Here is a 22,974-nt window from a genome sequence, read left to right as displayed (position 1 = left end):
CTGATAAAAGCAGTAACAGCAGTAACGCGATACAGATCAACATCAATGAGAGCAAATCAGACGGCAGCGACGAAAAGATGATTTGAACGCCGCCTGTGGACTGGTTTTTACACAGTCGCAGCCACACGTCCCACAATGCACTATTCTTGTTACCAGAATATACGTGAAGCACTTCGCTGTGTAACCTCACAATAACCTCCTCAGAATGATTTCCTACCAGTTTTATTATGTTACTGTTTTTTTATTTTTTTATTAAGTTATTACAATACTAAGCGCTCTTTAAGAGTTTCTAACTGTATTGTAAACAGCTGAAAGGGCTTCTGATGTTCATGTGTATAATAAAGTCCTGTGTGCATCATGTATAAAAAGACTCATTTGTTATCTTTTACAAAGCCTTTCCATCTGAACAGTAAAGTCCTGTTTAAAACAAGAGGAGCATGTTTCTGTCAGACGTGAAGTACCTGCTGCATACTCAGAAACCATTACGGCGAAGGACTCCAGAGCTCGAGGGACTGAAGAAGATGTTGTGTCCCCGTTCGCTTCAGACTCTCGGCCTGGACGTCGGGGGACGTTACAGCCTTTTCAGAGGAAGTCCATCTCTGGGCTGAGGCTGTGAGGGTCCAGGAGCATGGAGAGAGCCGCTGCTACCTCCGGGTCCAGGTCTGCACACTGGGACTCCAGCTGGGGGAAGAGCGTGAGAGAGTCGAGTGAATGTGGTCAGTGAAGGGTACTTTAGAGCTATTTATTAGTATTATAAGTTATTTTTATTCACAATAGTATAGTTTAATTATAGTTGTTGGCTCATTTAGGTTAGATTGTTTGGTTTGTTAATTGGTTAATGCTGTGGGCACCTGGGGTACTTAAAGGAGTTAGTGGGTACAGGACCAGGATGCACCTGGGTGGGCCTATGATATTTTACCAGCAGCATCAGATCAGCTCAGCACGGGAGCGGCAGCATTTCTTTGTTCTTTTGTTTTGATAAGTTACAATAAATATCAGAAAAAACGGACTTCCGCATGGACCCTGCATTCTTTTTAGTTGCGTAAACTACAAACATAATCAGTGGCTTTTTGATTTGGGTTTATTTTATTTGATTCAAATGGCCACTACAGGTCCTTTAAAAAGAGGCGTGCGGGCGCTGGTTACCTGTCTGAGTCGGCTGGAGGACAGAGCGGTGGGAGGCGTCTGCGAGATCGCCCTCAGGAGGAACTGCTTGGCGCGGCTCAGAATCCGGGAAGGCTCCATCTGCCGAAAACAAACTCGCGGGTTTGAACGACGTCGCGCTAAAAGCAAACCGCGGCACGTGCGCGTCGGTCACCTGATCGGATTCGGCGGCCGGCGGGGGAACCAGTCCTTCCAGGCGCAGCTGCAGCAGGCCCACGTAGCAGAGGACGGCGGTGCCGAGGAACCCCGGACAGCGCGCCGCTCTCTGCAGCGGCTCGCCGCTCCGCCGCAGCAGCAGGCTGAACGCACACACGAGGAGCTTCTGTGAGAATTTGGCCTCGGGAGTCGCAACAGGTCGTCACTTTTTAAAAGTGGAAAGAACGAACCTGTAGAAGGCCCACGGCATCAGCCGGGTCCACTCATCTGACGTCACCATGGCCATCGGCTGGTAAACGCCCCGTTCTAGAGTTTGAGAGGGAGAAAAGGCTCAGCCCCGCTGACTCAACACGCCACTGTTCACATGTAATGTTGGGGACGTGGTTTTTCAGAAGATCAAACTGTGTACCGTTCGACTGGAAGACGAGCAGCCAGTCGGCGGAGTCCGCCAACGCCAGCAGGAGGACGCTGCAGAGCTCCTCGGCTCCACGCCGGATCGTCTCCTGCAGAGGAAATCACACACAGAGACGCCTTCATGCTGTAGGAGAGGCAACTAGTGGGCTTCAAGACAAAATAAACACCGGCTCTAGAGAGACATTCTCATCGTCCTCCTGGAGAAGCTTTACTTTGTTGCGATCAAATTCTACATACTGGCCCTTTAAGGGAATTGGTACCGACATTTTGGGAATTGTTTTAATTTATTTTTTTAGATGTGAAGATTGCTATCGCGCTCATGTCTGTTAACGCTACAACCTCTAAAGTTCACACATTATAACGTTATAGCTGAGATAACTGTTCTGGCTCTAGCTTTCATTTAACAGACAGATATGACGACCCAACCCCTTGCTTTTAATTGATCCATGTACTATTTTACTATTATTATTATTATTAATTCATTTTGAATTATCATTTATTTTTTGTCTTTAATGTTATTTATTTATGTAGTTACTTACTTATTAACATGATTACCACTTATTTATCTAATTATTTCTCTCTTCCTCAGACAAACCTATATATAACAGTTATTCATATATGACACACTCCAACTGACAGAAATAACTACAAATCTGGACCATATTAAATCATACGGTCCGCTTCACACGTCTTGTGTTATTGTCTGTATATAAGTAGTCACCAGTTTGTGATGATGTCACAGTGACACTGACAGATACGAGGGTATCCGTCTAACGCTGGACAGTGTGGTTCTATACAGGGCTCTGGTCTGATCCAGAGGTTCTGGATGAAACGAGTCAGAGACGTTTAGGGCCCATCAATCTGACCGGCCCCCTCTACCTGCAAATGAATCCCAGCTGCTTTACTACAATCTCCCCTGAACACAACCTGCCTGCTGGTGATGCTGTTTGGTTTAGTGATGAGGAGTTACCTGTGGATACAGGAGGGACGACAGATGGTCCTGAACACACAGGAAGAGCAGAAACACCAGCACCTGGACAAAGAAAGGAGGCCAAAGCCGGTAAAGATCATTAACCTACATGAATTCAACATATCAGAGTGAATGTGTATATGTACATACAGAATATATATCATTACTACAGTACATTTTTGCCTGCTGTTTATTTATTTTAACTGCAGATTCTGGGTTTTTAATTACTAATATTTCATCTTATTGAATTAATTAGAATACACACACACACACACACTGTGACACATACAGATATACTAAATACACACATATACATTTCTGTACACACACACACACATACAAAATGCTGTGACTCTGCGAGACTTCTCTGCCCTCACCTGTCGGTGCTGCGTGCTCCTCTCGGGTTGCAGAACGTTCAGGGCAGCAGTGAATCCCTGTCCGTCGCGCCCGCGGCCTCCCCAGGCCCGGTGCAGGCTGGCGGCCAGCAGCAGAGCGGCGGCGACGGGCACCGGCGACGACGGCGGTCCCTTCTCCAAACTGAACGGCAAAACAAAACACCTTCAGGTGAGCAAAGTGAACCGACCGACACACCAGCCACCAGAGAGACAGAAACAGAAGCTGAAGGGATCCAGACGTCTCTTTCCATCCCTCACTGGCGGTTACATGTGTCAGCGCTGGCTTGTGGGAGAACATGAGATCAAAATGAAAGGAAGCTCCACCTGCAGGCCCAGTTGTGACAGTCAGAGAGGAGCTGCAGCTGCTCCGGCAGCGGCTCCCCGTCACACAGACGCCGCCACAGGGACGACAGCACCGGAGACACGCGCTCCCACCAGTGCTGCGCACACACACACACACACACACACACACACACACACACACACACACACACACACACACACACACACATGCAAAAGTCTGCATTTGTACTGAGTTCAGGAATTCCCTACTTACATAATATAGCCATGTCATGCCAATAATGCAGTAAGGATGTACTGATGGTAAATACATATTTTTCTCATATATACTCAAGGTAAAAAACTGCAAGTGGGTTAACATTCCAAGGAAAAATGTCTGACTTTATGAATATTTATAAGAAAAAAACTATTCTTTAGTTTAAAATTTACAAGAAAGAAATTCCTCCAAAAACTACATTTTTTTTAAAGCTTCACTTTGCAAGGCCGGATCCATCTTATTAAACCACAGCATTAAGCAATAAATGACGCATGCCTTTGTGTGGCCAAAGGTAAAAGTCTCTACTGTATCTTCTACAGTATTAATATTTATTTATGTTCATAAAGGAACACAGAAACAACGTGAAAGAAAACGTGTTTATATATCTTCCAGGGCCTTTCCTCGCTCAGAGGCCGTATATAGCACAGCAACACTACTTTAGGAGCAGCAGAACTCAGGCGACTATTTTTCAGATTAGTTCTTTCTCATAAATTCATAAATTTACAATTTAAATTTAAAATTTAAAATCTTGGAACATTACACCCTCCCCCAGCTTGGTAATTATTATTGTTTTACCTACAATGAGCCAGCATGAAACACAACCAGGACCATGAAACCTCTCATTGTATCATTTACACTTGTGCTTTTCCTGCAAGTCAAAATGCCCTCCATGCCAAACACCCGATCCAAAAAGCATCAACCAGTACCGCGGTGGAGACCAGGAGCAGCGGGCAGCGCAGACTGATCTGGGACCAGGCTTTGTTCACTTCCTCCCCCGGGCGTCCGCAGCGAGCGCCGGCACCCAACACTCCCTGGAGAGAGGAAAACGCAGAGAGGACTCAACTCAACTGGAGCAAGAAGTCATAGTCTTAGATTTGATTCAACTTGAGATTCTCTCACTCTCAGGAGGTGAGACGTCAGGTGGCAGGACAGCAGGCCGGCCGGAGAACAGGCCTTCCTCTGCAGCGGGACAGACGCACAGGCAGTGAGACAGAGAAAAGGAGTGCGCCCTATCAAGTCCATATCACACGCGTGTTAAAGTCGGATCTATTCTGTAGCTCACCTGATGCTGGTTGACATGTTCTATCAGCGTGTCACACTCCAGAGTCGCCCTCCCGCCTTCGGTCTTCACTTTAACGAGCAGCACCGCTGGGAGAGTCAGCAGGACCCTGTGACACACACACACACACACACACACACACACACACACACACAAAATGACAAACATGATCTGCCTGACACGTACGTCTGTGTGACAAAGGGTCTAATGTCTAATGGCACCTGTAAGAGTGTGAGTGTGTGTGTGTGTGTGTGTGTGTGTGTGTGTGTACGCACCTGTTCCACGCGTTCAGCGTGTGCTGCAGGCTGAGCTCGCCGCTGATGCTCGGTGGAGCTGAAGAGGAGCATCTCTGACACACCGATTCCAACAGGAAGTCGCACAAGCTGGGTCGGCTGCTTCCGTGGCCGCTGGAGAGGTCGGTCACTTCCATGTCATAGACAAGCTCCTACACACACAGATTGTTTTTCTGATTTTCTTTTTAACAATGAATGTATTCAGGACCACAACATCATGCTAATAAACAGTTTACACTGAACAGTATAATAATACACAGTACACAGTATAAAGTGTACTGTATACAATAAACTTTATCCACACCTGTAACCGGGACAGGATGTCTGGCAGACAGGTCCCTGTGTCTGACCCTCTGTGATCCAGCTTCTCCAGGCTCTGGCTGCTGTTGACGTAAAATACATAGAAGAGTTACAGTTTCACTGAAGGTAGAAATACAAATTCACATTTACTTTTTTTTTATTAGATTACATTTTTTACATACGATCTGGTTAACCCTTGTGCATTCGTTAAACTGCCATATAATTAATTATACGTTCACATCATTTTCAACTTCAGCTGAGTTCAATCTTTTTAGTCCTGATTATAGCTCAACTGCTTGATCTTTTTCAGAAGAGTAGCCCTTTAAATGACAGTTTGTTTACATATGGAAGAAAAACACAAATATGTGATGCTTTTCTTGTTCACAGTCTGGGATATTCCAATGATGCTGGTCCCTTTAAAAGAAGTTACTCTGACAAATAATATGTATTAATAATATTTCCTACTTTTATTGGTCCTAATAAATTTTCAGAATTTGGACCACTGTTGTGTCGCCCTAACCGGCAAAATGATTAAAAAAAAATAAAAGCCCAAAATATACCCTGAAATGCATATGGTATGTGTATGTGTATATATATATATATATATATATATATATATATATATATATATATATATATATATATGCTGACCTCTATCGTATCTTTTCTTGGAGGGTTTCTATCAAAAAAATTATCAGACACACAAATCTGTCAGAAAGGAAACCAGCCTGGAACATTAAGCTACGCAACAGAAATAAATCTATTACAACCCGATGTGTGTTTATGTGCGTTTCCGACCTACAGGACACGTGTGGTGAACACGTGCACCAACCTTAACTGCTGGTCCATGACGGCGCTGAGCAGATGAGAGCAGAGGATCCTCGTGTCTCCTCCACAGCCTCCCTGCTCCTCCGGACGGGACAGGTAGAGCTCCCAGCAGGCCCACAGCTGGTACTCCTGACTACACACACACACACACACACACACGGTCACAGTCACACTCTTACAGTGTGTGTGTGTGTGTGTGTGTGTGTGTGTACCGTTCTGGGTCTGACAGGGCGTCTTCACGTCGTTGTACTCGGAGCTCGACAGCCAGCCATTCTGAGAACGATAACTTGACAAACACAAAGGTTCAGTGAGCGACCAGGAAGAAGCCGCTGGCTGCTCTCCGATGCTCACTGCAGACAGCGTACCTGGTATTGTGGCGCGCGCTCCAGCTGACGGAACGCCGGGTGCCTCCACAGATGCCACGCGGTCTTCCTCCAGGTGCCGTTGGCGTCCGTGGCACTGCTCCACAGGCCCGGCGGGTTCTCCTCCTGGTGGTCACCGACTGGACCGCCAGCCGTGATGGGAGTTCCTCTGGTTTCAGGCAACAGTCTTGGGATGAGGTACAGGAGCTAAACCAACACACAGGTGTGTGTGGAGGTTGACAAACACAACAATATAGTAATGAAATAGAGTCTATAGCAACTGGGCTGTGGTTCCACCAGAACCATTAGCTTCTGGGGACACATTTTCTAGTTTTTTTCAAAGGTTCTTTGTAAGACTTAGTGTTCCATTAAGAACCTTTTTCATTAAAAAAACGTTCTTTAAAGGATTGATGAAAGTATGGGTGTTAAAAGAACCTCCAAGCCACACCTCCAAAACCTGTGATTGTGATCCAGGATGGTTGTGGGTCGCACAGCCCATCAAGAGGAGCCCTGATTGAGTCATAGATGAAACCCTCCAAATATAAGAGGGTTATCTGTGGAACCATGAGGGTGGAAAGATTCTGGATAGAACCCCCAAAGAGGGTTTTTAGTGGAACCATTACACCATTGAAGGGTTCTCTTCAGACCCTCTTATAGATGGATCTGGGTGGAACCCTTTATGTTGGATTCTAGGTAGAACCCTCTGAAATTAATCCAGGCCAGAAACCAAAAAGGTGTCTCCTCAGGGGACCAGCCAAAGAACCCTATATGGTTCTAGAGTGTAGATTAGGACTTGGGCATTGTGATAGTAAACTACTTGGCAGTAAAATGTCTTTTAAACCGTATACATTGGTTTTCAGCTGTAAAACAAATGGTTTGGGGGTTTAGTTACTCTTTAAGTATAACAACACCTCATCATTACTATTGCTTTATCAAGGCTTTAACTGTTTACAGGTAAATGGTGTTAGCATTTCTTTAATGACCCTTATATGATGTGAGCCTTATGATATTGTTAAGGAACACAAGCCGTGTGACATGATTGAGAGTAAGAGGAAACAGACACCTTCTTGTAGAGGCTGTTGAGGATGTAGTCCTGCTGCTGCTGCGGAGGCAGCGAGTCCCCTCTGCAGATCCCGTAACACACAGCTGCCACACACAACCTGGACGGCAACGAGAAGACTGTGAGAGAAGGAGGCGGACGCCAGTGTCACAGAACCGGCGACGCCAGGAGGGCGGTATGGCCAAAAATTCATATCAGGGTATTTTGTAAGATTCTGGCGGTTTCACGGTATATCATGTTTGTTTTCTTCGAGTAAACACATTCATTCATTGACCCCGAAAAAGGACCGCCGGCCAACTGAAGCGAACGGTGAGCAGCTGTTTGTATGTTGGTACATAGAGGGCGTTAGGTAGCTAAACATGGAGGGACTTAGGACCCAGGGGAATGTAGGTGAAAAAAAAGAAAGACAGACCGGAAGGGTCTGTCTCTTCCTGAGTTTCTTCTTCTTGTGATAGTGGGCGAGCTTTACCCAGCATGCAGTTTGGCAGTGTAATTTTATAAATGTACAATTATTAGTGTTACAAATTGTTTATGTGTCACAGACTGTTGTGTTGTGATGTTTAAGCCTGTGAAAGAGCGTTAGTTGTGGGTTAATAATTGTTGTTATAAAGTTTTAACCCTGACTAAAGTTATAACCATGACACGTAAGGAGCTCAGACTGCTGCGCCCTCAGCGGCGAACAATACATTTAGCTGCCTGCTGAAGAGCGACAACAGTCGTTACGGCTATGACGGTATATGAAAAATTCATACCGTATGGAAATTTGAAAGCGGTATACCGCCCAGGCTTAGTTCGAGTGATCCACGCGTAGCCTCACCTGACGCAGAAGAGCATGTTGCTGTGTGTGCTGCAGACCAGCGCCGCGCTCAGAGCCTCTCCGACGCCGACCGGCTCCGGCAGTGTGGGCCGGACCAGCCGGACCAGAGGGCCGTGGGACATGCCGGCGTGGAGGTGGACCACAAACGCCGCCAGGCCGAGGAGGTGGGCGGCGCTCAGCAACGACGCCTTGGTTTTATTTGGGACAGAAGAGGTTGGTGAGGATGACGAGTGCACGGACTGGTTTGAGAAGCCACGTGATTTGAGGTTAAGTGATCATAATGTGATTTCAATGTTTTAGAGATAGATGCAGAGATGAAAGCATTGGAATGTGGATTTGTGTACCCGGTTATGAAAAAGGTCCCAGAGTCCGTGTATGAGGCCGGAGAGGAGCTGCCTGTTGCCGAGCAGCGCACCGACAAACATGGAGGCCCACGGGCTTTGTCTGGAAAGATGGAGAAGAGCAGTGGGAGAAGATCACATTTTATTATATCCAGTTATTCATTTATATTCTATTTATGTGTACGATCTGTCTGAAACTGTGTGAAACTCCTCAGGTTGCTTATGTCCCTCTGTCTTACTTTGTATTATCCCCTTCGCTCTTTGGGAGTTCACGCACTTCTTTTGTAATCACTTTATCACACATAAAACATATTTAAATAAAAGAAAGAGGCAATCTCTTTACACAGACAACGACTACGTTTAAATGCACAATAATATTCAAATGAATATTGTTAATGGAAACATCATATTCTGTTTGATATTCCGAATCAGGTCTTAATCCAAATGGAACATTTTCCCATTAAGAAGTGTTGGAGTGGCCAATATTATTCTGGTTTTAGTAGCCTTCTGTGGCGATGTAACCATGACTGTATTAAAGAAGCGGACGTAGACATCTGCATGTCCCACTTTGGTTTGTGGACTGATGTTTCAAAGTCTTGAGTTTGGCGATTTCGCTATCGCCAACTTGGAATACGTCCGTCGCCATGTATTCTCTATCACAACCAATGAACAGAAGTGACCATAATGGGAATGTGGAAGAGAGAGCAAGCTGTGAATCACAGTAGCCCCGTCCTAAAGCATCCCCTGCGTGAGTAAAGTCTGTTTGACTCTAAATGACCATAATTTACTAAATGAACATCATGCTGTATTGAAGAAGACTTGAAACTAGAGATTGAGACACAAACTCATTTGGTGAGTGTCAAACAAACTTCAAAACATCCAAACTATCCCTGTAATATTCCACACCAGGTGATGTATGTACATAAATCACCTGCTCCCATTTTTCAAACCCTGACAATAATTGTATTTCTTGTTTGCCGGAAAATAAACAGTTCACTCGCTCACTTGTTCGGAGGGTTTGCTCTGGAAGCGTCGATCACGCACTGGCAGAAGTTTCTCAGGATCATGTTGACGGCCTGGGAACACGAGAGAGAGCGTGAAAGAGGACATACTGTACATGCGGCTCACTGCTGCAGCAGGACTGCCGTTTATGAGACGGAGGGAAGAGCGTACTTTGACGTGGAGCTCAGGGGCCGGCGGGGCGCTCGTGTGCAGTTCAATGACCGTCTGTCCGACCGGCTCGTCGGGGTGGCCGGGAAAGATGACGCTCAGAGTGTGAGAGATCCTGGACAGCTGGGCCGACATCTCTGAGGGTACAGGACAGGTGTGGAGATGAGGGACGTTTCACATACAACTGGAACATCAGAGTTCCAACTCTATTTCAATTATAGAGAGAAAACAATCTGTGAACACACATTTCTCATAGCTCTTTATAAACTCCTGTCTCTGTTCACACCTGAACTGAGCAGTAAAACCATCTGAACGATCACAAGGACAAGAAAAGGTCCCGACTACACAACACCAGGCCTGTGTGGGATGGAGCGCATGTCCTTTCTCCATCTCTGCCTACCTCCGTCATTCCCCTCCACAAGCAGCTCTGTGAACTCCTGCAGCTGAATCTTCAGGACCTCCAGAGGCTCGTCATTGGTGTCCAAACACACTGCACCGCCTGGGAACACAACACAGTTACGTAATTGTCGAACAACATTACATCCATACGGAAGCCCTGAGAGGCAACTTGTGAGTAAAATAGAATTTGGTGGATTTATTTTTTACGTCTGATCGAAATGGTTTTGTCTCCTGTGTTCATGACTTAAAAACAGGTGACGAAAGATTTGACTTCTAAATATGAAATTAATCTTCCAGATCTATGTGACCCATAGATTCATGTGACCCCGCCTCCCAGCCCTCGGTCCAGCCTTGGTCTCATTCACATGACTGCAGCAAGGTAAGATAACTCTGGATTCGGCTATTAGTGCAGTGTACAATTGTGAGCACCTAATGAGTTAAACAAGTGCTAATTAATTAGTTAATAAAAAAATTCGTCCTGGGAAGTTGATTTGGCAAAAAAGGTATTAGAGTTATGTTTCCTCCCCCATGTAAGTCTATGGGAAAAAGTATTTTATGGCCAAATGTGTTTAGAACATTTCTGTATCACATAACCTTCTGAACTATAACTAGAACACATAAAAATCCATTTTTTTCTAATTGCATTATTAGACTGAATCCGATTGATGTACTTGGAAATAAAAAACACACATACTTAAATGTCAATAGATAAATGAAGTGAGTCTCCAGTACAATAAACAAGTAAATGACCCACCATCCTGCTGCCTCTGCTTCTGGCAGGACTCCACATAAGATGAATACTGTGCAGCAGGGATCTTATCGGCCCTGAAGGAGACGAAACGCAGACAAAACGCAGTGTCGTAACGGGGAAAATACACTGTAGTATCACAGAGAACCCTTACTGGTAAAGAACGTTCACTGATCAGGCCCACAAACATGCAGAAGCAGTGACGCTTTTCCTAGATTAAAAGTAATTAAAAAAATAAAAAAAAATTCTCCGAAATTACACACGCTGATGATAACTCACTTTTTCAGAGCCTCTATGAAACTCATCCGAGTGTCGGCTTTGACGGGAAGCTGGAAATGGAAAGACATCGTCAGGTAAAGACACTTTGCATCTGAGACATGCGAGCGGCAGTGAGACGGCGCTCACCGTCCTCGGTGTCAGCAGAGCGGAGAGGAACCGCGACAGGAAATACGGCCTCCGGAAAATACTGGGGAGGAGAGGAGTGTCAATAATCCGTCTGTGTCTCCGTCTAAATCACTCCTCACATGGACATTAAAAAACCCAGACTGTCCCACGGGCCCGTGGTGTACTTAGATACCTGGCCTCCATGACTGTGGCAGAGATTCTCCCTGTGCTCTCAAACAGAGACACCGCCTTCTCCACATCCTGGACGGCCTGGCACTGGGGCTGCACACAAACAAACACCACGCGGTTATAGACTGTGAAGATATATTCTTTAAAGCAGTCCAGTCAACACAGTTATTAGCTCGCAGCCAGAGACGCCACCGGTGTTTTCAATTGGTGACTTGTCGTTACTCGTAGTGTCCCCGTAAAAAAAGCCTATAATCAATTATAAATACAACCTCATCTGCGTTTACTACCAACCGTTTAGTGAGTTTCCCACGGACGCATTTGGCCCAAAGTCACCAGTTAACACGGTCACTCGTTAAACTGAAACACCGGTTGCTCGTGGTCCTGTCTGATTTCTGTGGTCTGCTGTTGGAATATCCACGCCGCATGAAATGTTTGCCTCCATTATCTTTGACGCTTTCTGGAGCTCGGTAAATCAAAGGAGCCTCGTCAAAATAGGGGCGTTCTGTGCCGACGACGCTCATCATGACACAAACAAACCACCGGGTGTCGCCGTTACCTGCAGTGACGCTGCGCCTGCGCCAGACACGTCCTCATATAGACCCATGTCCTCCACTGACTCCTGCATGCGTGCACACACACACACACACACACACACACACACACACACACACACACACACACACACACACACACAATCATGGATACACCACAAAACATCTGGGAGCACCTGAGTCTAGTTTGAATATTAAAATGTCTAAATGATGCGCCCAGGATGAATCCCTTGGTTTTTACCTTGAGGTCGGCCAGTCTGGTCTTGGCCAGAGAGACGTACTCCATCAGGAGGCTGCGGTGTTTCACACGCACATACGGAGGCTGCATGATGTGAACCTATGGGGCAAAACAACAGTGAGGTTTGGTCTTCCTGTGGTGGGAGCACTACTCAGACCCAGTCCCAGTGAAATGGAAGTTACAGCGTCTTCCTTCTGGACTGAGATGTTGTTCCCAGACAATTGGAATATTTGAGCGCTGAACAGCAACAAGAGGGATTCAAATCCAATCCTTTGCATTTCATTGGACCGCTAAGAAAATTGGGCGGGCTTAGAATGTAGCACGATACGGCGCTACAGAGGACTGTAGCTCCACACAAATTGTTAATGGATGGATGTCCTGATATTATTGGTTGGTTATAGCTGACAAAAGCAACACTTTATTTATTTATAAGAGAGGAAAAACTCAGTTCTGTTACAGACGTTTATTATGGTGGCTGTAGCAATAAAACACGGTGGAATTAGCAAGCTAGCTAGCTAACTAGCCAGCCGCTGAGTGAGTAAAATGTGACTATACCTTTCAAAATACAACCTCCTCAGACATTGCCCTTTCTTACATTTTGCCTTAAGAAAGGGAAAACAAAGACTATATTTTCTTAACAAAACATGTTTAACAATTGTTTGGTTTCCCTAACATTTTCATTACATTTTAAAAGAAAAGATGATGTTAACTTTAAAGAGTAACTACATTTTTTAATGAACACCTTAATAGTTATGTTTTTTTTTTTTATTTAGAATCTTTCTGATGTCGGCCCTGTGTCATGTTTTATATTGTTTGTTATATGGCATTGTCTGGTGTTGTTTGTTCCTTGTAATGTGTTTCTTGTCTGCTGTGCACTGTGAACTTTTTTGTCTGTATGAATTTTGGTGACAAATAAGTTTCCCGACTGGGGATTAATAAAGTTTTCTAACTGTAATTCTAACCCCCAAAACCCTTTTTATCATCTGAAACAGTGTATAAGAGTATTTAGTAGCATATACCTAGCTAGCACACATGTACAACATCTCCCAGCTTTGCATGTAAACTCAAATTCACAAATGTTACTGAGAGTTCAGACTGTATTTTGTCGGCATAAAAGACCCTTTAAGGCGCCTAATTTACAGAACATGCAAAATCTTAAATTATATGAGTTTATTGAAAGAATAACAGCGATACGGTAATTTAATGACAGTAAAGTATACATGTTAAAGTAATGTAGCCCAAGGCTTTCTTATGTTCTGTAACTGCTAGCTAGCTAGCTAACCAGCCAACCATGCATTATCTTCACTTTCTTGTGCCATTGCCAGATAATCAATCCAAAATATAGATTTGCCAGATTATAATGTGCTGATATCTTAATTTAAAGTCCACAGAACATAAATTAATGGTTCTTTAAATGAAACCATTTATGAAGTTGGAGGGGAAATGGAAACAACTCACACTGGTTAGTTGACACGTTCATTTTTTTTAAGAAAATGTCATAAACCAAAAAGGTTGAGAACTACTGGTTTGATATTTTGAAATTGTTTCCATTTTGAACACTTATCATGTTTTATTATGTAAAACATTGTAATCTGAAAAGTGATGAGTAACTATAGCTCTATGATAAATGTGTTATATTTAAAAAGTACAATAATCCCCTTGAAGATATAGTGAAGTAGAAGTGCATCAAATTGGTATACTGAGAAAAAGTACCTCAATATTTAGCACAGTACTGGAGTAAATGTACTGTATAGTGTGTATTAAGTTATATTCCTGTATATTTTTATATATATATATATATATATATTTGAGTTATGGTTTATTATACTGTATACATTTATCATAGCCCCACATACAGTATGAACTATGTTTTAATATTCATACCTTCTTCTGAATGAGTTATTATTTGCTGTAGTAACCAGTTTTCCCAATCATTAAAGGTTCATCTGATATATTAAAGATAGCATATATACCTTGAGGTACTGCGGGGGTTCAAAGGGCACCAAGTCAGAGAGGAACTTCAGCAGAAACACCAGAGACTTCTTACTGGTCACATGGTAGCCACTGCCTCCCCCGAAAGACATCTGAAGAAGCAGAAAAGGTAAATACAATACATACTGAGGTGCTTTAAGACTTATCAAACTCTCCTAACTCTCTTTGAGACAACAACCCCATAAATACCCACAGGCACACGATCCATCTTTGTGACACAATCTGAAAAATGTCCATTCTCTTATTTGGTGAATTCACGGCAAAACAGCTGCCGGTCCTTTAAAAGGTTCCTAATATCAGCAGCACAAATCCAAACATGCCCACAAGACAAAGCCAATGTGAAACCTTGAACCAGCTGCCGTAGGAGGGGAAGATGGCGGGTCCCTCCAGTGCACCCTGTCGAGCCAAGAGGAAGGCCGTTATCATGTTCTCTAGGTCGTAGCCTTCAAAAGCGGAGCTCAGCAGTCTGGACAGCAGCTCTGGTAGAGGAAGAGAAGCGGCACAGATATGAAGAGCTTTTTAACACCGGGGTCAAAAACGACCCAAAGCCCTCTTCACATCCGATTTCTATCAATTTGTGTTAAAAGTCTGACATGTACTTTGATTGGTGTTACGCTTTTATTACCTCCGCCAGGAAGATCATGCGTGAGTGTGTGTGTTTGAATCCAGGATCAAGAGCATCCTGCTCCCTCGTGGTTACCTCTCAGGCTGAGCTGGGCAGTGGGGTTGTAAACCAGCAGGGTGGAGAGGAAGCACAGGACGTGTCTCCAGTTCACCTCGTGGGTTTCCAAAACCCGCTGCAGGTGACGCAGCAGCTGCTCCACGCTGAAGACCACAGCAAGCTGGGACAGAAACACAGCAGCAACACCGACGCCGTTACCGTTAGCGCCGCCGCGACAGACCAAAGACCCGGAGACGCAAAGAGCACCTCCAGGAAGCTTTTTAGCGCCGGGTGACTGACAGATCTGTTGCAGGTAAGAACATCATAACAGATCATAAATCAATTCTCTCCATGCCGTGTTCCTCTGCGCTGAAGGCTGGACACCTGAAGCCTGAAGCAATCGCACCATAGAAATAGAATGAGAGTAGAACGGCCATTGATCTGGCGGCCGTGCTCATTTAGTTCAAAAGAAAATGGGGCTCAGAGCTGTGCGTTAACTATCTTTACTGTTTTTCTTTTGGAGTGCAATAACAGAAAAAAGAAAATACAATAAAAAGGTGGCCAGCGCCTTGAGGGAGGAACAAGTCTACACTCCGTTTAGACAACATGATTATTCAGGCCGTTGTGTGATTCATATAGTGACTATTTTTCGCCGTATTTGTTAATGTGTTGAGTTCATGTTTCTCTACCTTCAATTACAATGCTATAAAAAAAGAAAAAGCATTCAGTCACTTTCTCTTCAGAGTCTTTCTCTTCAGTGGTCTGCGTGAAACATTTACCTTACGGAACAGAGAGGTCAACAACCGGTTGGCTTTAGCGAAGGTCCACTCATTCTGCAGAGCGATGGCATCGGACACTGCGGAGACGACATTTTACTTTCCAACTATGAAAGCAGCATGTACACGTACATCAGGACACGTATTTCAAAGTCTTCCCCAACCTGAACGTTCTGACCCTCAGCTGTAGTTGTTATCAGATTTAAGTGGAAGCATTATCAAGCAAAAGCAAAACTCAAAGCCAGCATGAAGCCGTTTGAAAAGGTCAGCTTGTCTTTACCGGTCAGTCGAGGCTTGTAAGTGAGAGTCTGTGTGAGGGAGTGAGTGAAGAACCGCTGGAGGGTCTCCCCCGACGCTGAGACTCCACACAGCGAGGCGTCGAATATCTGAATCCTGTGAGAAACGCGGGGCAGAGGAAACGGAGACTTCTGAACAACGTGCGTGTTCTCAGTGACGGCATTATGGTAAAGTGATCAACAATCTTATGGGAAGTAAACATTGTAAACATGAGTTTATGTCTCAATCTCTAGTTTCTAGTCTTCTTCAATACAGCATGATGTTCATTTAGTAAATGATGGTCATTCAGAGTCAAACAGACCATAAAGCAGGGGACGCTTTAGGGGCGGGGCTACGAGGCGATTGACAGGTCGACACCAGAGTCGTATCCGCTCTCTCTACATCACTCCTACACATGCCAGATATGATCACTTCTGTTCATTGGTTGCGAAAAAAAACTACATGGCAATGGCCGTATTCCAAGATGGCGACGGGGAAATCATCGAACTTGAGGCTTCAAAACGACACAAACCAACAGGTGACGTCATGACGACTACGACCGCTTCTTATACACGGTTTATGGTTTTATGTCTGAAAACTCTGGCAGCTGACACTGACACACCCCTGTCACGTCCATAAGAAAACTATTTTGTCATTATTTTGTATGTTTGAGCACCACTGTTTGTTTTTTTAAGATCTTTTTCTTTGGACAGCGACGTCAAACTCTGCTAACTATCTGATTTCATGAAGTTTAATGAGACAAATGAAACACAACGAACCACAGCTCAGCTCCCGCCGCAGCACCGCTCAGCGTCAGACTCTTTTCCACAGCGTCGAGCAGCCCTGAAGAAGACGGAGAGAAAAATAAATAAGGACAGGATTAAGATCAGGGTTCAGACACATTCTGACCAATGGATTCCATGACTTTTTCATGACTTTAACCCAAATGTCCATTACAAACATTTAGTGAAATCTGGGTGTAAACAGTAAAAAGTGAGTAAATGTAGTATTTAAACTAACAATGAGAATACAAAGCATACAGTAAACCTTAAATGACACAAATGAATGAGACAATAGTTTGATTAAAAGAATAAACATTTATATAGATGCCTGTATGTATGCCTGCTTATATTCTGAGTCTTTCTTTTAAAAGCATATTCATTATTTCAAACTCAGCGTAAATGAACATCATGAACACATGAATATAACACATTTACATGACTTTTACTAAACTTTTGGGATTTAATTTCTTTCAAAGACTTTTCCAGGCCTGAAATAACCATTTTAAAATTCCATGACTTCTCCAGGTTTTCCATGACCGTATGAACCCTGTAAGATGACATTCTGACGTCTCCGCGGTTTAAAGAAGTAGAAAATAGCGTTCAGGTGCAGAGGTGTGAACCAAAGTGCTTCGCTAAATGTTTCATCAACGCGGGACGGGAACTTGTAGACTCACAGAAGAGCATGTCGTCCAGCACCGAGCAGCAGAGCAGGGACGTCCTCCGGTCGGCGGCTGCCGGCTCCGGGCTCAGCTCAAAGCCGCTTCCCACCAAGACTCCGACCACAGCTGAAATACAGGAGCTCTTCAGCATCATCATCCTCAGCAGCGGCCACTGGGCATTTGGTGAAACCTTTGTGGAGTGTACTTGATACCATGAGGGCATTTTCCTTTGTGGTTGCGTTAAAACTCCTAACCCTGCCAGTGCCAATCTATCTTTCCCACTCTGTGACAAGAGTGTGTGGAAGCAGCATTAAGTTTTTCATTTCTCATTTAGCAGCTGGCTTGTTAGCTAGCTAGCTGGCTAGCTAGTTTACTAACTCCCCCATGCTTTCAGGCTACAGTTGCAGAACATGAAACTCACCACTACACCTTTGATGTTGACAGAGGCGGTGATATTATACAGACCAAACATAAGATTGGTCAGTGGTTCCTTTGTATAGGAATCTCCAGGTCAAACAGAACCGACTGCAGGCTTACGGTGTCGCTCAAAAACAGAACTTCCTTGTTCTCTTCGCTTGTACTGCAAACTACAAAAAAACAGTCCCCAAAAGCCCGAAACATGAGTGCAGCGGACGTTATGGCCGAGGATGTGTTTTCGGCTGACTCGGATATTCAGCCGTATGTATTTGGGCTGGCGGGGGAAACTGATCATATAAATCCTTATCCTCTGTATATTCTGAGGTCAGAATAACAATTCATGAAGCTGGGAACTGTCTGTTTGTTTCTCAAGGTAGTTACACGCCTCACACTACATGTTATCAGTATATTTTCATTAGAGAAGGAGATGATGGTGACGTTGATGAACGAAGGAGCCCAGCTAAAACTTACTTGACAGCACTTCCCGCTGAACTCGTTTGGCCTCCTCGTCCCCCTGCGGCGGCGTCCAACCGCACAGAGCCTTCGCCCCGGACACCAACCACAGCCTGGCTTCTTCGTCACTGAGTGGAGAAGCAGAACGATGGGTTCAAGGTCATTTGCTGCAGAAAGGTGCCGGTGTCGGCCAAGCTTTTTAACCGCCGCCCTCCTTCAAACGACTGAGAACTGAGCTCAGTGAACAATCTAAAGATGGCCTCTCACTACAGCCACTGAGGGGCACTGGAGTGCAGTTGTCCCATTGACTGTTTTTACTCTGGAAGTATTCAGGTAATTTGACTTCCCGTCTCTGAAATAACCAGAAGATGAAAAGTATCCACGGCTGAGAATATGCTGTGGTCGGACGGAGGTCCTCTGGATGCTCAAGTTGGACTTGTTCATCATGAATTCTGTGGTGTGAATATAATCAATAACATTTTAGCAACCGATTGTTATTATTTTGTAATTTACTTGTTATTACATTTATTTTTAAAAAATACAGATTTTTATATATACTTCTACAAACACTATCAAAGCATTCAAAAAAATCGGTATTCTTTAAAAAATAAATGTAATAACAAGTAATCGCGTATGCTGAAAAACTAAAATGTATATTTCTTACCTCTCTATGATGTGCTTCAGGGTGAGGATGTTGTAAGAGTGGAGATGGTACACCACCTCCAGGTTGGGTAGCCTCTGTAGACAAAAACAACACATTAAATATTTAATTTCCTACATCCTTCATATAAGAAAGCCAGGCTCAGTTCTTTCCTATTGCGGCATCTATAAAGTAACGTAATGGAATTGTGCAAAACCTCATCAGAAGTAATCAGGTGTCATGTTTGACCTCTAACACACACACACACACACACACACACACACACACACACACACACACACACACACACACACACACACACACACACACACACACACCTGATCCCTCCTGTACTCCTGCCAGAGCAGTTTAGGGCAGAGGGCTCCCTGTGACAGCAGTTCTCTGCTGGACTCCAGCAGGAGGCCCAGCTGGACCTAGAGAGGACGGAGACACATTTTTACACCACGTGTCACATTTGAATGTGCCTTCTTGTCCTCCTGCAGAACAAGAGTCCTGAGACGAACTCGTGACACTTCCGCAGCAGAAAGGCGTTAAACCGCGGACGTGATTGGCCAGCGAGACGTGGCAGAGCTGATGTAACAGTGAACGCTGTGGGAAGAAAACACACAGTCACCGTGCATGAGACACAACCACAATGACTCAGTCAGAAGAAACTAAAGGCGCAGCACATGCACAGTGCTGTAGACCTGTTGCTGTCTTAAGCAGCTTAAGTCTGAAACCTGAACAACAAAAATGAGTAGCGATATTGTAGATTGAAGATGCCGACAGCCAAAGGACACAATGTTGTTTAAGTTTTCTTCTGCTGGACGTCAGTAAATAATCAGAAACAGATGTTTATAGATTTTAGTGTGTTTATGGTACTCACTCGCTGAGAGGAAGCAAGGAGTCCTCTCCTCTGGTCCTCTTCCTCGACTCCGGCAATCTCCATCAGCCTCTCCAGCGTCATCTTCACCGACAGCGCCGCCACCGGGACGCCCAGCTGTGAGGCCCGCCGCCTCAGCTCGCACGCTGTCCACAGAAACACACCCTGTAGTGCACAGCGTTCTGACTCTGTGGGACACTCTGCAGCGAGGGGACCACTTCTGTGTGTCTCCTTTGTGGTGCGTAAAAAGCAAGCAAGCAAACGAAAACTGACATTTGTCCCCAAAGATAAAGAACGAACAAAGACGCCCGCCCGCGAAGAGGTGAAACGTGTCCGAGTCGTGCCGACGGACTGATGTTTGGAGAACTCGTGTGCAGCACTGAGGCCTCGCATCAAACACTCACCCAGCAGGGAACCTGCAGCGGCGGATGTAGCGCCTTCAGACCCCGCCTGTTTCTGCTCGCCATTCTGAGTGCGGAAAATGTTGCCCAGATCCGTATTCTACAAAAGAAAAGGAGAAACGTAATATTTTTTGGGACCGATGTGAAATTGGACATTATCCCAGGATACACCTGACGATCTCTCACGGCACACTGGTTGAAAATCACTGCAATAGAGCATTGGTTCTCAAATGGGGGTACGTGAAGGCACAGAATTTTTTATAAATATATTTTAAAAAAGCATCCATTAAAAAATCCTTCCAAACAGTTATTTAATAAATATATATTGAGCAACGTTCCTTTTAACCACAATGCAATGCAGGATATTTCCCCCCGAAGGCCAATAAAGTGGTACACACAGCAAAGGCAGTATAATGGCGAGTGGAAGCGCCAAATACTCCCACATAGTCTCACACAAAATTACAATGTATTTCTTGTTTACTGCATCATCTGACAGCCAGTGGGTCCTCCTCCCTCCCTCACTCACCCCGGCCTCCCTCAGCAGACCATGCAGGTCCTGCTGCTGATCCAGCAGCTGCAGAGCCGCCTCCTGCAGCCGCAGAGCATCTTCCTGCTTCGGCCTCTTCACCACCCGGCCAGCTGGGGGGAACCCACACGATGCACACATCTTTATAGGCACACCCTTTGGGTGTTGTATTATATAACACAGTTTGCTATTGCATTAGGTCACTTTGTTGTGCTGAAGTTGGTGCAAATAACTAAGCTGCCTTGACTAGATAGGGTTAGGGTGGTCCAGGTAAAGGCACAACACCGCTAACTTCAGTGGGTAAAAACATGATGTAAAAAGGAATGGAAACTCCACTCAAAAAGCTGTCAATGCAACGTCTCCACGCCAATGGCCGGTGTTACGGTTTAATAAGCGACCGTGTTAACCGGCGACTTTCATCCTTGTTGTCGTAGTTACAGACAGCTGTTTGGAAATAGGAAGAAAACACGTAGCTGCCCTCGTGAATGCCGCTTTATTTAATTTGTATATGATATATTATTTTGTATATGAGAGGGTTTGACACTGTATTAAACCAATTAAAGTGGCATTCTCGATAACGGCTGTCGTAACTACGGCAACAACGGACGCGTTCGGCTGAAAAGTCGCCAGTTAACACGGTCGCCTGTTAAACCGTAACACCGGAGGTGTCATCAACCGCCAGCATGAGTGAACGTGGCCAACTTCAGACCGTATTTATAGAGACAATACAGCCATGGTCAAGATGACATCCACGGGGAGAGTGGACGAGACACACGTTGGTCTGACTACAGTTTAACGGTGTGTTCTCATTACAATCCGTCTTCGCTAATGGCGTTAGCGTTAGCGCTAGCTTGCTGCTGTGGACTCACCGAGGAGGCTCGACAGAGTCCTCTTCTGAGGGACCGTTTCACACGACGCACTCAGTGACATTTTTAATTTTCGGCTGAATGTTAATCAGCGCTCCGAGTGACAGTCGGCGTTTCGGCCAATGCGTCCCATTTGAAAGCGACACGCTAAACGAGAGCCTTCTTTCCCCGGTCGGCTTTGCCCAGGATGCTCCGCACTGTTTTGGTTCACTTTCTCCTCCGTGTTGCTCCTCGCGCTCTTCTCTCTCATTGGTCCGCGTGAGAGCCAATCAGGACAGACCTTTCTATGTGCGGGACAAACAGAAAGTATTCCGGAGTTTTAAAGTACAGTTTTTTTTGTCGACATTTGTTTTCTAAAAGTTAATGTTCTGGCCGGTTCTGGCCGGTCCTACATAGATAACTTTTACAATACAATAAAAAAACAAAAAAACAACGCATGCATAATATATATTTGTGGAACAAATTAAAGACTGAATTTCACTTTTAAAAAGTTGTCTATACCCTCTCTTGTAGTCAAAAGTAAATTATTTTATTTTTGCATCCACAAAAAAGTTTCGTGTTTAATTAATTCCTTATTTTTTTCAAAGGCTTACTTCTCATGTGTGGTTTTGGTGTTTGCAATATTCTGTTTCCAGACTCAACCTGAACTCTTGTGGTGTATTCTACCCTTCCTCCTGTCCTCCCCTTGGGACACAGTTTAATTAAGAGAATAAGAGCCTCACTGCACTGCATCCTGTTATATCAGAGCAGCATCTCTGCATTGTGGATCACCTTTCATCAGCCTGTACTGTTTGTCTGTTCTTTTTGTTCCCAGTTTTGTTTATTCTTCAGTGTAACAGGCATACACAAAAAGCATGTGTATGCTCAGCTGATCTGTATTTGAAAAGGCTGAATAAATGCAACTGGGGGGGAATTTGGAGGCGCTATGATGCTGTTTCCCCATGATTTGTTGTTGCATTGCATCGATAAATGTCACAGATAAAGCATTCTGCTGCAACCTCTAAAAAGGGTTAAACACACAGACACAGGCCCTGTTTCTAGAACAGGAAGCAGAAAGACCACAGAATGAAATGTACAAAACAGGAACAGAACGGTTGAGTATTTCTTCTCAATAGATCATAAATATGTTTTCCAGTTGCACATATATATATATATATATATATATATATATATATATATATATATATATATATATATATATATAGACTATATATATATATATATATATATATATATATATATATATA

The 22,974-nt window shown here is 44.4% G+C and overlaps 1 protein-coding gene across 1 annotated transcript; it reads right to left on the bottom strand.

Moving 5' to 3' along the window:
- Positions 1 to 576: 576 nt before the first annotated feature.
- fanca (FA complementation group A) lies at positions 577 to 21,791 on the bottom strand (the record flags this gene model as incomplete). The annotated part of the gene is made up of 42 exons (XM_079224068.1): positions 577 to 681; positions 1,147 to 1,245; positions 1,319 to 1,463; positions 1,551 to 1,626; positions 1,730 to 1,823; positions 2,705 to 2,767; positions 3,082 to 3,241; positions 3,424 to 3,539; positions 4,363 to 4,467; positions 4,556 to 4,615; positions 4,719 to 4,824; positions 4,991 to 5,160; positions 5,313 to 5,391; positions 6,141 to 6,269; positions 6,349 to 6,422; positions 6,502 to 6,705; positions 7,562 to 7,658; positions 8,376 to 8,563; positions 8,720 to 8,819; positions 9,722 to 9,792; positions 9,890 to 10,023; positions 10,287 to 10,385; positions 11,040 to 11,110; positions 11,313 to 11,362; positions 11,439 to 11,499; positions 11,611 to 11,699; positions 12,163 to 12,225; positions 12,399 to 12,494; positions 14,369 to 14,479; positions 14,733 to 14,866; positions 15,088 to 15,229; positions 15,828 to 15,904; positions 16,105 to 16,217; positions 16,880 to 16,943; positions 17,557 to 17,667; positions 18,430 to 18,539; positions 19,076 to 19,149; positions 19,390 to 19,485; positions 19,938 to 20,080; positions 20,339 to 20,435; positions 20,862 to 20,974; positions 21,731 to 21,791. 42 exons carry the CDS (start codon positions 21,789 to 21,791, stop codon positions 583 to 585), a joined length of 4,344 nt encoding a protein of 1,447 aa, XP_079080194.1. The 3' UTR covers positions 577 to 582.
- Positions 21,792 to 22,974: the final 1,183 nt, after the last annotated feature.

The sequence above is a fragment of the Taurulus bubalis genome (genome assembly GCF_910589615.1).
Source record: "Taurulus bubalis genome assembly, chromosome: 9".
Classification (NCBI taxonomy): Eukaryota; Metazoa; Chordata; class Actinopteri; order Perciformes; family Cottidae; genus Taurulus; species Taurulus bubalis.
The sequence above is the reverse complement of the archived record's forward strand: the minus strand, read 5'-3'. Positions and strand labels throughout refer to the sequence as shown.